The sequence below is a fragment of the Agelaius tricolor genome, unplaced genomic scaffold, assembly GCF_023055355.1.
Source record: "Agelaius tricolor isolate 1412-34295 unplaced genomic scaffold, bAgeTri1.0.p SCAF_9, whole genome shotgun sequence".
Classification (NCBI taxonomy): Eukaryota; Metazoa; Chordata; class Aves; order Passeriformes; family Icteridae; genus Agelaius; species Agelaius tricolor.
The window spans coordinates 18,319,822-18,333,763 of NW_027269269.1; the positions used below are offsets into that span (position 1 = coordinate 18,319,822).

Genomic DNA, 13,942 nt, shown 5'->3' on the forward strand with positions numbered 1-13,942 from the left:
CTTTGACAGTGAAGGGCAGCAGCTGGATACCTGTTATGAGAAGAGGTTTTGTGTATGAAAACAGTAACTGAAAGAAGATCAATGGACTGGCCACAAACGCTGCAGATTGGCAAGCAGAGTTGGCAGGGCTTCAGCCTTTAGGCAGTTTCTAAAAACTAAGAAATTAAGTGAAAGAAATCCAAGACATGCCTGCTTCAGTGTAGCCTAAAGGGGATGAGGGAGGGAGGAAGCAGGTGAGGAGCTCCAGATCAAATCCTTCCATCTGTGACTGTGTTGAAGGAGTCACCCATCTCTTAGTGCCTGTTCTGTGACATTTGCTTTAATACTTCTTGCTAGGAAGTCTCTTTGCTCCTGACCCTCAAGGAAACGAGTGTGTGTAGTCTCAGCTACAGCTCCAGTGCTTTAAACTCCAGAAGATCCTAAGCTTGACACCAATGACCAGTAATGGTGTAAAAGGGGAGGTCCACAGGGCTGAATCACAGTGGTTTGGAAAAGCTGAAATCCATATGCTAAAGCTGCCTCAGTTTGGGGAAAAGGAATTCCTCCCCAGTATGTAGGCTGTGATGAGCTTGATCTCCAAAGGTTCTGGATCTACCCACTAGGAGGCTTGGCTTTACAGCTCTGTGTGTGTAGCCAAGAACTAACTCTGCAACAGCCTAAATGAGGGATGTCAGCTAAGCTAAAAAGCATCACCAAAACATGATGCCTTCTCTGCAGGAACGTGGAGGGCAGTGAGGCATTTCTGTCTTGCAAATATACAAAAACTGTCCACTTAAATTTATTCTTCCTTTCATGTTTCCATTCATACTTTAGAGAGAAGTCTACAATTAGTGACAAAGAGAGGTATCTCAGCAAACAGCTCTAGGATCAGATGAAAAGTCCCTTGCCATCTCTGGTTTGGCTTATGGCATTGGTATAAAATGTTATTGTCCAGCATGTCACACTAGAAAGCTTTGGGCATCACACACAAACTGCAAACACTAAAAGACCAAGTGCAAATCCAGCTCACTGCACTGTGTGGCCTTCTTAGGTATTAATCTATTGAGTTTCACCCAGGGAAAAAAGACCAGTACCTCACACAAGCTACAATAATTAAATCCTCTGGGTCTGAGCTGCAGGGTGCTTAGCATGAAGCCATGGAAACACAGCCCCACTGAACAAAAACCTCCTGACTGCAGGAATTTGGTGGTTCTTTAGTCACCAGCAAATGTACCTGGCCAGCAAAACTCAGAGGGAAAGTGGGTAGCTGGCAGAGAAAAATAAGTGGTTTTGTGTCCTTAAACAGAGACATCAGATCCAAAGAAGCCCCAGGGGTTTATCCAGGTCAGTGGTTGTGGGTAACTAATTTTGGAGGTGTGACTGCTCCTATCTGTTGGCCACAGTGGGTGCCAGAGCTGTACAGTTACCAGTAACAGAGGTTGTCCTTCAAGGAGGTATAGATGCCCTTGCATTTGAAAAACTAAGATACAGTTAATCTTGTGAGACAAATGTTGAAAATAGTCAGACAAGTCCTACCCCAAAAGGTGATACTTCTCTCCACTGCTTGTAAAGGGAATTAAGGCAGCCAGCTCTGGTGTAAGCATCCACTTTGTAACCATCTAAAGCTTGGTGAAATTAATCCCTTGGCATTTTACAAAAACCAATAAAAAGGTGTAGTGTGCTGTGCTGATGTTTTTTAGGGAACATGCTGAAAAAAGGAACCATCTCCCTTTTCTCATCTCTTTTCCTTAGAGACTGGCTTCCCAGTCTGGAGCAGGAGGTTCCTTCCTAGGACTCCTCCAAAATATGGGCTCTGGGCTCAAAGGGAAAATGCCAGCCTTTGTTCAAAGCCTGTGTACATATTATAATACAACTGAAGCAATTCACAATTCAAACCTCATACCTCTGCCAGCTCACCCAATTTTTTATCCTGTTTCTTCCCTGTACCTGTGTGTAAGGAATTACATAAAGCACAAGCACTTTAAAATAGAGTCTCAATCTCTTAACATACCTGCAGAGCTTCCTAAATGGTACTGGTACTATCCCCTCCAAATAATGAGAATGATAAAAGGGAGAAGGCAGATGTATGGAAGAGACTATACACAACCCCAAAGAAGTGGGATCACTGTGGACTTGGAAGATTTCCCTGTGCTTTCCCAGCACATCACTGTATCACAAGTATACAGGGAAGCAGTATCACCTCTATTTCACTTTGGCTTGCAGAACCATGAAACTGTTCTCATTCCCAGTGACTACACCATCATGCCCACTAATACCCACCAAAGTGTCAGTTCTTGGCTAGGGACCAGCCCATCCCATCACTGCAATTTCAGTGTTATTGCTTCGGGGGGTTTAAAATATCAATGCATTGCTCAGGTTTTCTTCTAAAAAACTGTAATAGCTCAAGGAACACTCTGAATGGGAAATCAGCTCTTCCTCCACAGTGATTTTCTAGTGGCAGCGCCGATATGGGGATAGATATTCTAAGACTACAAATAATATAGCTGATCAAGTCTTTTGAATAGTAAAAAGTCTTGTCTTTTGTTTTGGACTGTTACCTAGCTGAGAAATAAGAAAGGATGAAAGGGGAGAAAATGTCTTCTCTGCTTCACCCCAGGCATATTTATTTCAGTTGCTGTTCAGCCCCGTCCAGTTTACCACTTGGATTTGCCTTTTGATTGTGGCTTTAAATAAAAAGTGAATCCCCAATGTTCCTGGCTCCACCACTCATGCAGTATCACAGATAAAGGAAAGCGGTTTGGGAGATTTTACATGACCAGTGTATGTTTATTTAAGCATCTTTCACCCTGAAGGATCTCAAAGTGACAAAAAACCCTCCAGTGTATAACACTGTGCAGTTCATGGTAGGGCAGAGTACAATACTAACTCTCTGCAGTGATGAAAACAGTTGGCAGAGGCCAGGGGGGTAAATTCCAGCTTAACCGTTTTAACAGGTTGTTTCAGCATGTATTCTATACAAGAGCTGGCAGTAGAAAATTGTTTTAAGAGCTGTCTTTTTTACAGAAGATTGTAATCAATAATAAAATCCACTAGAGTGGGGCTGTGCAATCCAAAAATAAATCACGACAATATTGCTGGGAGAGGGGAACAGGAATTTCTCTCTCTCCCCATTTTTCTCCATCTCTGAGTAAGTCATTTGCCGTTGCCCATCTGCACATAGCCTGCTCTAAAACTCTGGGAAAGTTATTTGTGCTTGCCAGTCAAAGATGGTAAAGGATTGCAAAGTGCCATTAAATCTGTCCTCCTCTTGTCCACCTCCCATGCAAAATAGAGATTATGAACAGCTCAAGAGCTTACTGACATTCAGCAGGGCTTTGTTAGGACAGTCAGCAGAAAATGCAAGGCCCTGATCAAAATGGATGATGGATTCCCACAGGGAACTTCTTCCACCAGGGTTGAAGCCACTTGCTTAGTGTGAGTGACATGCAGGTAAATGAAATAATACCCTCCCAGCCTGCTGTCATTGGGAAGGAATACAGATGGAGACTGAACTGTCAGGCTGGAGCTGTCTTGAAGGTCAGAGCATTTTATTTAGCAAGAATCAGTGTCATTTTTGGAGATGAAATCTGTTCAGACTTTAATAGGATAAATCACAAGGGATATTCCAGAATAAATCAGAAAGGTGCTTTTCCCTCACCCCCATAGTATTAAATAATTTGAATGAAGAACCAATTTACTGCTTTTTAAATATGAGAATAACTCAGTAATTTTTACATGTCTGAAGAGGGGGTGATTTTCTTAATATAAAGGTTGAGAGGAATTTTCTATATGCAGAATAGAGTCAACTGTGATTGGCACTCAAGTTTCTAGTCAACTTCTCCTGGAACAATTCCATTAAGTGCAAAAATGTGAACTGTGGCCTAGATTTTTAATATGAATTCTTTGGATTTGATGAGTTTGGACAGCTTGAAAATGTTCTGGAGAAAAGTAGATACTTTTCATACTTGTTCTAATTACTACTTAGGCTTTCTTAGAAGGAAAATAAATCTCTTCAGGACAGACATTAAAAGTCTAACCTGTTAGTTTCAGGCTTAGAAGAGATGCAGCTCAATACACACTAGTAGTCAACAATTTTGATAAAAGACATTAATATCTTAAGTATCTATGTTAAAATACAGGTAAAGTCCTTGCAAGACAATCGTTTAAATTCTGTCTAAACCCATCTGGTTGGTTTTTTCTGGCCAGTTCTATTGGATGCTTTCCATAAAGTGGATTCTAGTTTATTAATTTCTTCAGTCTTGGGCTCATTTAGTGTTGCAGTCATGGAGCTAAAAATATTATCATTCTGTCTGCTCATTTGGTTTTCTCAGCCACCCTTTCTTGTGTCCAAGGAAACAGTGAGCAGAGGGTGTTCAACAGGGGACTGATGTTCAGGTTCCTCAGTTCATGCTTTACTTGGGGCAAAATCTGCCACTCAGGAATTATTTTGTTTCTCTCATCATTGAGGTCCAGCTGAATTCAGTGGTAGGATTCCCTTAATCTCCCTGAGGGCAGAACAGAACTTTAGAGTCTTTGCTGGAGTCAGCAAGAGACCAGATGAACCTTGATGCAGTGATCTTGAAGGGTGTATCTTCAAGTGCTTTATACAGGGAGTCTCCTTTTGGAGTTTGTATTAGTCTTTGTTGGGAGAGCAGATTTTTTTTTCATTATTATTTGTTTTATTTCCCTAATGTTCTCTGTTTTCCCTTCACTTCCTGGCACTGCACGAACACCAGTTTCAGGACTATGTCTGTAACAAGTAAATTAAGTAAACACAGGCACTGGAACTCAATCTGTAGTAGTTCCTGGCATGGTTTTGGCTCAGATTCAGACCAGAGAGCCCTTTCCTTCGGTTGCTTCCCTCCATGCCAGAGAGCACCCAAGGCACAGTGATTGCTAATGGATGCAGCTTGGGATCCCGTGCTGTAACACACTGTGTACTAACCTTGTCCAAAACAGCACTCCTTCACTTTCCCAGTCTCTCTGCCCCTTGCGTTTTTATTCTCTAAAGTGTTTGCATTGCCTGTTGACTTAAGGAAACACATCATCCAAAAAATTAATGATGTCATACCCTTGTTTTTCAGCCACAGCCCAGCTCATAAGTATTACTTGACCACAGATCCGATCACTGGCTCCATCTACCTCTCGGACACCAACAGCCGGCGTATCTATAAAATCAAGTCAACCACATCAGTGAAAGACATTGTGAAGAACTCAGAGGTCTTGGCTGGAACTGGGGATCAGTGCCTCCCATTTGATGATACCCGCTGCGGAGATGGAGGCAAAGGCACTGATGCCACCCTTACAAATCCCAGGGGTGAGACTTCTTCTTCTCCACTGGCTATTTTAAAGGGTTTTTTTTGAAAGCAGCTTGTTTAGTCACACGGGAGATTGCTCTCCTCTCCAATTCTGAAACACATCCTAAGGGCTTGCTCGTGGAAATAAGTGAGTATGTCTCACCTTCAGCTAGTTGTGTCATGTTTCTTCAAATTCACATGGCTGGGAGGAATGCCAAGCCAGAGGGGTTCAGTGATGGGCACATGTCCAGAGGGCAATGGAATAAATCCACCCATCACTTTTATATCTGTGGAGCCACTACTTCTCCTTACCAACAGTGCTTGGTTCCTCCCAACATGGGCAGGAATCACTAATATTCAATTCACTGAGGCTTTCTTGGCATTAAAAAAAGCCCTATAAGCATTGCTGTGTATATATATATATATATATATATATATATATATTTATAAAAGGGCAGCAAAACTAGCATACAGCTCAAAGATATGCAAATGGTGGTTTAGACATTGACATGATGTATCACAGCATCTAGCTTAAATCCTGTGGGGGTGGATGCTAACTTTGATATGGGAGTGGTCTAATTCAGCTTAATTTTACCTGGTTCCAACATCCTGAAATGTGATAAAAGCACAGTTGAATCAGAATAAAAGCATCACACAGCCTTCATGGCTGTGAACTAAATTGTTCAAAACAGGTTTAGCCAAACATATGCAGTCCTGTGTGTAGCCAAGACTTCAGTCTGGCAATCTCAAGGTAACAAGCTCTGCAGATGGAGGATGTCACTCCTCCCAGCTGTCCACAGCACCTCAGGAAAAAAAAAAAACAAACAGGGGGATAGAGATGAGGTGGAGAGGGTAGAGATGAGGTGGAGGGGATAGAGATGAGGTGGAAGGCACTCTTTGCAGCCCTCTTCACAAACACAGTCAAAAATCTGTGCACAAAGGACACCCATGCAGGAATGTTTTTTGAGATGGGGTGTTTTTGCCTGTTATGTGTTTCCTTCTGTGCAGTTGTTCAGAGTGCAAGATTATTTAGGTCCTTGGCTTTGACATCAATGTGCTGCAGGCTTTTTTTTTCATTGCGCTGCGGAGTGGTAGCTCCCTCCTTCCTCAGCACAACAACAGCCAAGCCTATCCCAACCTCTTTGTAAAGCAACCCCTCAGCAAAACCTGGGGATCCTTTAATAAGTGCTCCTGCCTATGGCAGCAGGTTTGGACTAGATGACTTTCAAAGGTCTCTTTCAACCCAAACCATTCTGTGATTTTATGGAAAGTTATTTCACTGAGAGCAGATGAGATTCCCAAAGAAGTTGTGGCTGTCTCATCTCTGGAAGTGTTCAAGGACAGGTTGGATAGGGCTTTCATCTACCTGGTCTAGTGGAAGGAGTCCTAGCCCATGGCAAGGGTTTGGAAGTGAATGATTTTAAAGGTCACCTCCAACCCAAACCCTTCAATGATTCTATAATTCTCAGGAAGTTATTTTTCATGACACAGAGATGACATTGTTGTTACTGAATCCAGGAAACCCAAACTGATTTAATGAGCTTTTGTGCCAGGTCTGGCTCTGATTTTTTGGTTTTGGTTTGGTTGGGTTTTTTGTTTCTTTGGGGTTTTTGTTTTTGTTTGGGTTTGGTTTTTTGTTGGTTTGTTTGAGTTTTTGTTTGGTTGTGGTTTTTTTTTGTTATGTCAGCTAGTTGTTTCCTGTCAAGGATGCAGAAAAATGTACTTTGGAGGACCTATTTTTTTGCCAAAAAGCATCAAAACTCAGACTTCTACCCCTGTAATATTCAAAGAGTCCAGCATGGTTTCCAAGCTCTCTTGGAAACCCATGAGTTAACCATTATATTGGGCTAAAGAGAATCCCATGAGTTAATCATTATATTGGGCTAAAGTATTGCCAGAAGCACAGATAAAGTAAAGGAACAGCTACTGGTGGTCAGTTTGTAGTGTAGAATTTGTCTCACTGAAATGAGAAGGCCGACTGAAAGGAAAATTAAGTGACTTGGGCAGAGAGATCCAGGCAGTCCAGCAGATGAATCATGAGATCAGGGAACCCAGAAATCTGTAATCCAATTTTCTGCACCTCTTTGAAGTTCAATCAGTGCAAAAAAAAAATGCCCCACCACTTTTGTTGGTCCTCTGTTCTCCCTTCTACAAGATAAGAGGAATATTATTCATTTCCATCCATGGGTGAATGTTACAAGGTTTAGATGACTTATGTTTCTTCTTTGCTATAGCAAACAGCTCTGGAGTTCAAAGTTTTCAGCACTGAAATCCATCTTGTTGGCAACTGAAGCTCTCAGGAGGCCATTCTTCCACCTCAATCATATAACAGCAAAATTCATGCATTCATTCCTCATAGCTCCAAAATTTCACAAAACAGAAGTAAATTGAGGGTGAAAGAGGAAATGACATGAAGCAAAATGACAAGAAGAAAATACTAATGCAGAAAGCCTGCACTGCCAATAGAAAGTTCCTAAATAGTGTTCCCTGATCTGATTCTAACCTGACTGCAAATTCTGCTGAGGCAATGGCTGTGGCAGGTGTGACTCACTCCCCAGTCCCCTCAACAAATGATGAACAGTGAAAACTCATGCTGACAATGTAATGTCACCGTTGTTTATGCTTCCACAGTGGTTCATCCTAGCAGAAAAATCCAGCAAATGCTCTTCCCTCATGTATTTCATAATAGTTCAAAATAAAAATGATTTATTGTATGCGTAACCGGTAGATCTCAAGTGACCCTCTGCTTCTGTGTCTTGGCAGGCAAATAAACACTCATAAGTGAATGGTCAAAGGAAATTAGAAGACTATTCTGTAGCTATAGAGATATCAGCTGGCCAGGGAAGGACTTGGAAAGTCAGTTTTTCAAGAATCATTGCTCTTCACAGGACTCTACTTTTTAAGCCTAAAGCTATTTTTTTTGCTCTGAACATAACTGCTTCATGCCAAGTAGAATTTCTGTATTTTAAGGACATCTTTGCACTTTTTCAAAAATCATAAAGAATAAAAGTCTTACCTTTCATGATGTTTTAATTAGCTGATATTTTCAGCTTGCTGGAAAACACTGAGGGATACCTTCTGGCCAGATGAAAACCAGCAATCCATTAAGGCTGGAGAAATAATCATGAGCTGTCATTATATGCCTTTGCATATATCTTTAGTCCCTTGGACCAGTCAAGCATCTGGTCTAAGTAGGTTTTTTTGGGTCTCTTCTCAGTGGAAAGAAACTAGTACCCTGAAGGTGGTTCATTCTGTGACAATGCACATGTTCAAGGTGAGATGAACCACATTCTGGGAGTTCTGGTCTTCTCCTGGATCTGATAGCCTGAAGAATGAGGTCCCCACTGCAGCAAACAATGTTCAGAATGGTAGACTTTTCCCCATTGTTCTGATCACTTCCTCCAGTTTTCACCTCAGCTCCCTTGAGTTCAGAGGGAATGCTTTGAGTAGAATGCTTTGGGTTGGAAGCAACCTTCAAAGACCATCCAGTTCCAGCCCCACTGCCATGGGCAGGGACACCTTTCACTAAATCAGGTTGCTCAGAGCCCAATCCAGCCTGGCCTTGAGCACTTCCAGGGATGAGCATCCACAGTCTCTCTGGTCAACCAGTGCCAGTGGCTCACCACCCTCACAGGAAAGGATTTCTTTCTAATATATAATCTAAATCCACCCTGTTTTAGTTCAGAATCATTATCCCTAGTATTGACATTTCTCTGAAATACCTTCTGGACAGAGGTTCTTGTCTCAGTCCAGTGAAGGAAGAACTCCTTTTAGACCATTCGCTTAGAAAAGACATTAGAAGGGGTAAAACCCTCCAGGAGTTTCACACTTTACCCATCTTTGGCTTGTTTAATAAAGGTAGGCTACAGAAACACAGGACAGATAGATCCACAGATGAAGTAGGGGTGGCAGTGGTTTGGTCAGGGTATTTATTATAGCTATTAGGAACCAGTCTGAGCCATCCAATTCATTTGCCACAGAGCACAGCAAAGCTTTCAGATGCTAATGAATTTCAATATATCCTTGCAAATTAAAGTGTTACCACTTCCTAATTATCATCTGCTAATAATGATCCTCTTCTACAAGCAATCTAAAGAAAAATTAAAACTCCAGCTTGTCAGAGCATTTCTTTTCATCTGAGTACTCACCATTGGTTCTTCTCGGGAAAATGTTGTGGCAGAGAAATTACCAAGGAGCTTGCAATTAAGAGAGATTGCAGTGACAAGTCTGACACAATAGGAAGGAGGTTTCAGAAGGCACGTGGGGAGAGAGAGGACATCTCATTCATTTAGCACCATAACACCAATGTGAAATGAAGTAATTAATTTGGGGACAGATTGGTTCTTTCACTCTGCCCTGCTGAATGTGTAAACAAAATCTCAGTTGTTCTCTAAGTGTTGAAGAGTTCGACAGAACTAATTGAGGAAACCAGCCCTCCACAATCTGTTAACATTTTTATGGTCAGATAATAATAGGACCATTTTGGGGAAGACCAGAAGCTGACTGAACAAAATTTCTTGTCCCTTACTCTGGCCAGAAGAGACTTAGGGACAGGGGCAATGTGGTCTTCCTGTGCTAACACTCCAGATGCTAGTCATCAGTATTTAGGGGAATTTCTGAAGAAGTTGCACCAGACCTGTGCTTAATATATCAGCACCAATTGGCTAAGAAACCTTTCTGAACACCTAGTTTTGTTCTTCCAGGCACCCTGTGCTAATAATTTTCACAATTTCTTTAGCCAGGTCATGAAAAAGAATGGTCCTTTTGAGGCCAAGCCACTGTTTTGTTGGGGTTTTTTCTGTGTCTTTGCTAATTCCTTGCTGTCTTGTGGTCCCCTTCTTGACCACTGCATAGCACAAAACTGATCTTAGCAGAAAACTTTTCACAGGAATTCCAGAATCTTTTTCCAATGTGCTCTTTTTCAGATTGTCAGTGTATATGGGTAGTTAGGCTTTCTCATTCCCCTGTGAATTCCTCTGTACTTACTGACATTGATTTTGATCTCCCATTTTATTACTCAGTCATTCAGCATCCAGTCAGACAAGAAAGGTCCAAATTTGGATTTCTTTTAAGCACCTTGTTTTTCAGTGAAAAGGGTTTTCCCCTTTTGCTTTTCCTAACTAGAGCTATATGCACCATGCAATCACTTTTAGTGGTTTGTCTTCTACAAGAAACTCACCATGTCCCAGTGGCTATTTGCAGCATAATGTTGTGCTGTCACCTCTTCATGCTGCAAGGTCCTGACATTTCAAGCAAATGTCATCTCATCAACTTTCTATCAGCACAGCTCACTGCTGAGATGCACGTGGTGCTACAAGCCCTTGTTTTGTGAGAGATGTCTGCTTGTGCAAGGGGAGCCAGCACGATTTGATAGCGTATGTGTTTCATATCTCAGAACTTAAGGTTTGGATCTGCAACGCTACCTGGGTAGTGGCAGCAGCTGTTTCCTCTCAGTAACTGTGAGGCTGAACTTGGAGCTATATGCTGAGAGACTGTAATTCCCTTATGTTCCTATGGAAACATGAGAGGAGCCTTCTGCCAAAGCAAGCCAAGGCCTTGGGCTTAACACGCATAACATGTGAATTACCCATTTCTGTGCCTGTTTGCAGAAGCCAGCTCCCAGCGCTGGAACTGTGCCTATATCAGAAAGAAAACAGAAAGGTCCAACCTAACCTCTACAGTCTGCTGCAAAGCATCCATGAGATGCTTCTTTCCCTTTTCACAGAAGTCATCCATCCAAAGACACTTGTCTGTGGGATAGCAGGGCTCTTCTCTATAATTAGTTTTGATTCCAAGACACTCAGCAAAATCAGGAAGGGATTGGAGCAGCTGCCATGTAAGGAATGTGTGCAAGTGGGAATTTGGGGCTTTAACAAACTGCAAACTCTGCTGCCCTACAGAACATCTCAGGAAATGTGAGGCAATTGAGATTGCTTAGCCATTATGAAAGAGGGATAAGCAGAGAAGTGTTCAGTGATAAGAGCACATACACGTACCATTGCTCTGGAGCACGGTGATAAGTGGTAACTTTGCTATCCCACTTCCACTTACCTGGGTGTGCGAGCTCTTTGTCTAAGCTGGAATGCAAAATAAAGTTGTGCTTTATCATCTGATCAGAGCTGGTTCGAGGCCCACAGTGCATCCAGGTTATTACTACTGTAACTGGGTAATCAGACCAGCCATCAAACCCCAGCACTGCACACAGTGAGCCACTGCCAGCAGACACTGCTGATAAGTCCAATCCAATACATATGGAACTAGCTAAGGAAGAAAATTCTGCCTCATTGAAAATCGCATTATCCAGCCTGCCACCCTTCACTGGCTTTTGGCTTGTCACACACAGTAATGGACAGGCACCTGGAAAAATACTTGTTGTGAACCAAGGAATAGGTAAGAGACTCTTTTGAGTGTTTGACAAAAGCTAATTAAGATCAACTGAACCTTCTATCATCAAAAAAAAAAAGCATGTCTGCCATATTGCTTAAAGAGCTTAGTTGTTGGTTTTTAAGCAAATACCAGCAAACTTGAAAGAACTTGACATTCAGTAGGCAAAATAATTAAGAGGAGCAGAGACCTTCAACAGCAGATGACAGTGACAGGTGACATGTGCCAGTATCTTGGATGGATCCATTGAAGAGGGCGTAGTGCTGACAAATCTCATGGCAGGTAAAGATAGTTTCCTGAAAGCCATGGATGCCAGTGAGATATTGATGCTTATCCCATCAGATCCTTCTGCAAATATTTAACAAAGTACTTAAATACAAGTGATGTGTTTATATTTACAGTGAGAATAAATGGCCACCACTACTGTGGCTTCTCCCATAGCATTCATCAGATCATAGAATGGTTTGGATTGGCAGGGACCATAAAGACCATCTAGTTTCTACCCACCCTGAGGGGGAACACCTTCCACTAGACCAGTTTACTCAAAGCCCATCCAAGCTGTGATTGAACAATTCCAGGGATGGGGCAGCCACAAATTATTCGGGAAACTTTTGCTGGTGCCTCACAATTCTTAGTAAATTCTGATGTTCAACAGTTACCTTGTGCTCCTCTTCGAGACTCTTGTTTCATGGCCCTGCAAAGATGAGTCCTTGGCATGAATTCAACACAGGTATTAGTGTAGGACTAGAGGCAATCTTTTAGGTCATTCAGTCCTGTCATGCATTATCTCAGCAATCCTGCTATATAATCCCCTCCAAAATTAATGAATTTCATCTTGAAAGCAGCAAGTAATTTTTTTCTTACTGCCGTAGAGGCTATTCTGAAACCACACAGCTCTGATGATCAAATATCTGATCCAGGTCAAAGTGATGCCCTTCAAACAGGGTGATGCTGTGAAGAAGTAACGAAAATGCTGGTTTTGCCTCCTGGCAATAATACACAGCTCCCATTCCACTCAGTGATCTGAAACACCAGTTTTCTGACTCCTAATTGACTTGGAATCAACAGGTTGCAACCATGTCTGAATCCCTTCCTTTATCTCAGCTCAATGCAGAAGTTTGTTCTTTCTCTCAAACAATGACTTAGTCCTAATGTTTTTCTGCCAGGCCAGATTATCTTCTGTGGATTTCCTTATAATGAAATCTGCTATGTTCTTCCACATATCACCTACCTCTGTGGCTTCCAGCCCATGCAATACTTACAGTGCTGGCTGAAGGCCATGATTTTAGTTGCCAAAGCAATCAGAGGATTAGTCCTTACTCTATGAAAATCTAGAATTTTTGATCTGTGAACTGCTGCATCTGCACTTCACAGCAGAGCTCACAGTGGATGGAGGCTGAGAGTGTAGATGTTTCAAATAAGGGGATCTGGCTGCAAAACAGCATTTTGGAGGAACACAAGGTCTGATCACTCCTCAAACATTCTCAAAGCTTTCTATCTGAAACAGCATTTCCATCATTTCTGTCACCAAGATGACAGCCAAAGAGACAGTCTAGTGAGAATTCAGCTCAGTAATTTAATCTGCCTACAATATAAATGTTTTCTTTAGAGATATTTGCTGTAGTATGCTTTTATAGTCAAATGGGAGGAAAAGGTATTTCCAGCAGGATTTGTATAGTGTCTTGGGGATATGGGCTTTAGGGTGATACAAATTACACTTTCAAAGTAGATTTCTCTCTCCACTGATTGGAATAGCTTCAGATACTTGCTTAGATGCACAGTGCAGATGTCTGCTTTTTGCCAAGTGATTGTTAACCCTGAAAGCAAAAGAAACCAAACAGGAAGATCCTAATATTCATATATTTCAAGCAGAATTTTCACTTGCATAAAAAAAGATGTTACAGGCCTCTACATTCTTTTTCTGTTTCTTTACAAGCTTGTAGTGTCTTTAACACATTCAAATATTATGCTGGGTGACATTCTGCCTCTATAGGGTAGATGAGGTGAATGACTGTGGAGTTATTTTAATTTATACATGCACAAAGAGGAGGTAAATAGAGCCCCTAACTTCTTACTGCTGCCTCAGTCATGACCTTTCTCTGCGCCTTTGTGAGAATTGCCTTGTCTGTTAATTTTCTGATATGTAAAATTAGAATGACCACACTCATAGACTGTTATGAGTTCTAATTGGAAAGTGTAGAGCACTGTCTGCAGGGCAAGAAATGAGATCAGCAGCCTGTAACTGCTGTCAGCAGACCTCAAATCCACTGACAGGAGTATGT

At 41.8% G+C, this 13,942-nt stretch overlaps 1 protein-coding gene across 15 annotated transcripts in view; it reads left to right on the forward strand.

Moving 5' to 3' along the window:
* Positions 1-13,942, forward strand: part of TENM4 (teneurin transmembrane protein 4) — a 927,633-nt gene that overhangs the window by 863,693 nt on the left and 49,998 nt on the right. For all 15 annotated transcript variants that reach the window (XM_071432902.1, XM_071432903.1, XM_071432904.1 and 12 more), the window contains one exon: positions 5,064-5,296. In XM_071432902.1, coding sequence (XP_071289003.1) covers positions 5,064-5,296 — 233 coding nt within the window. The remainder of the gene's footprint in view (positions 1-5,063; positions 5,297-13,942) is intronic.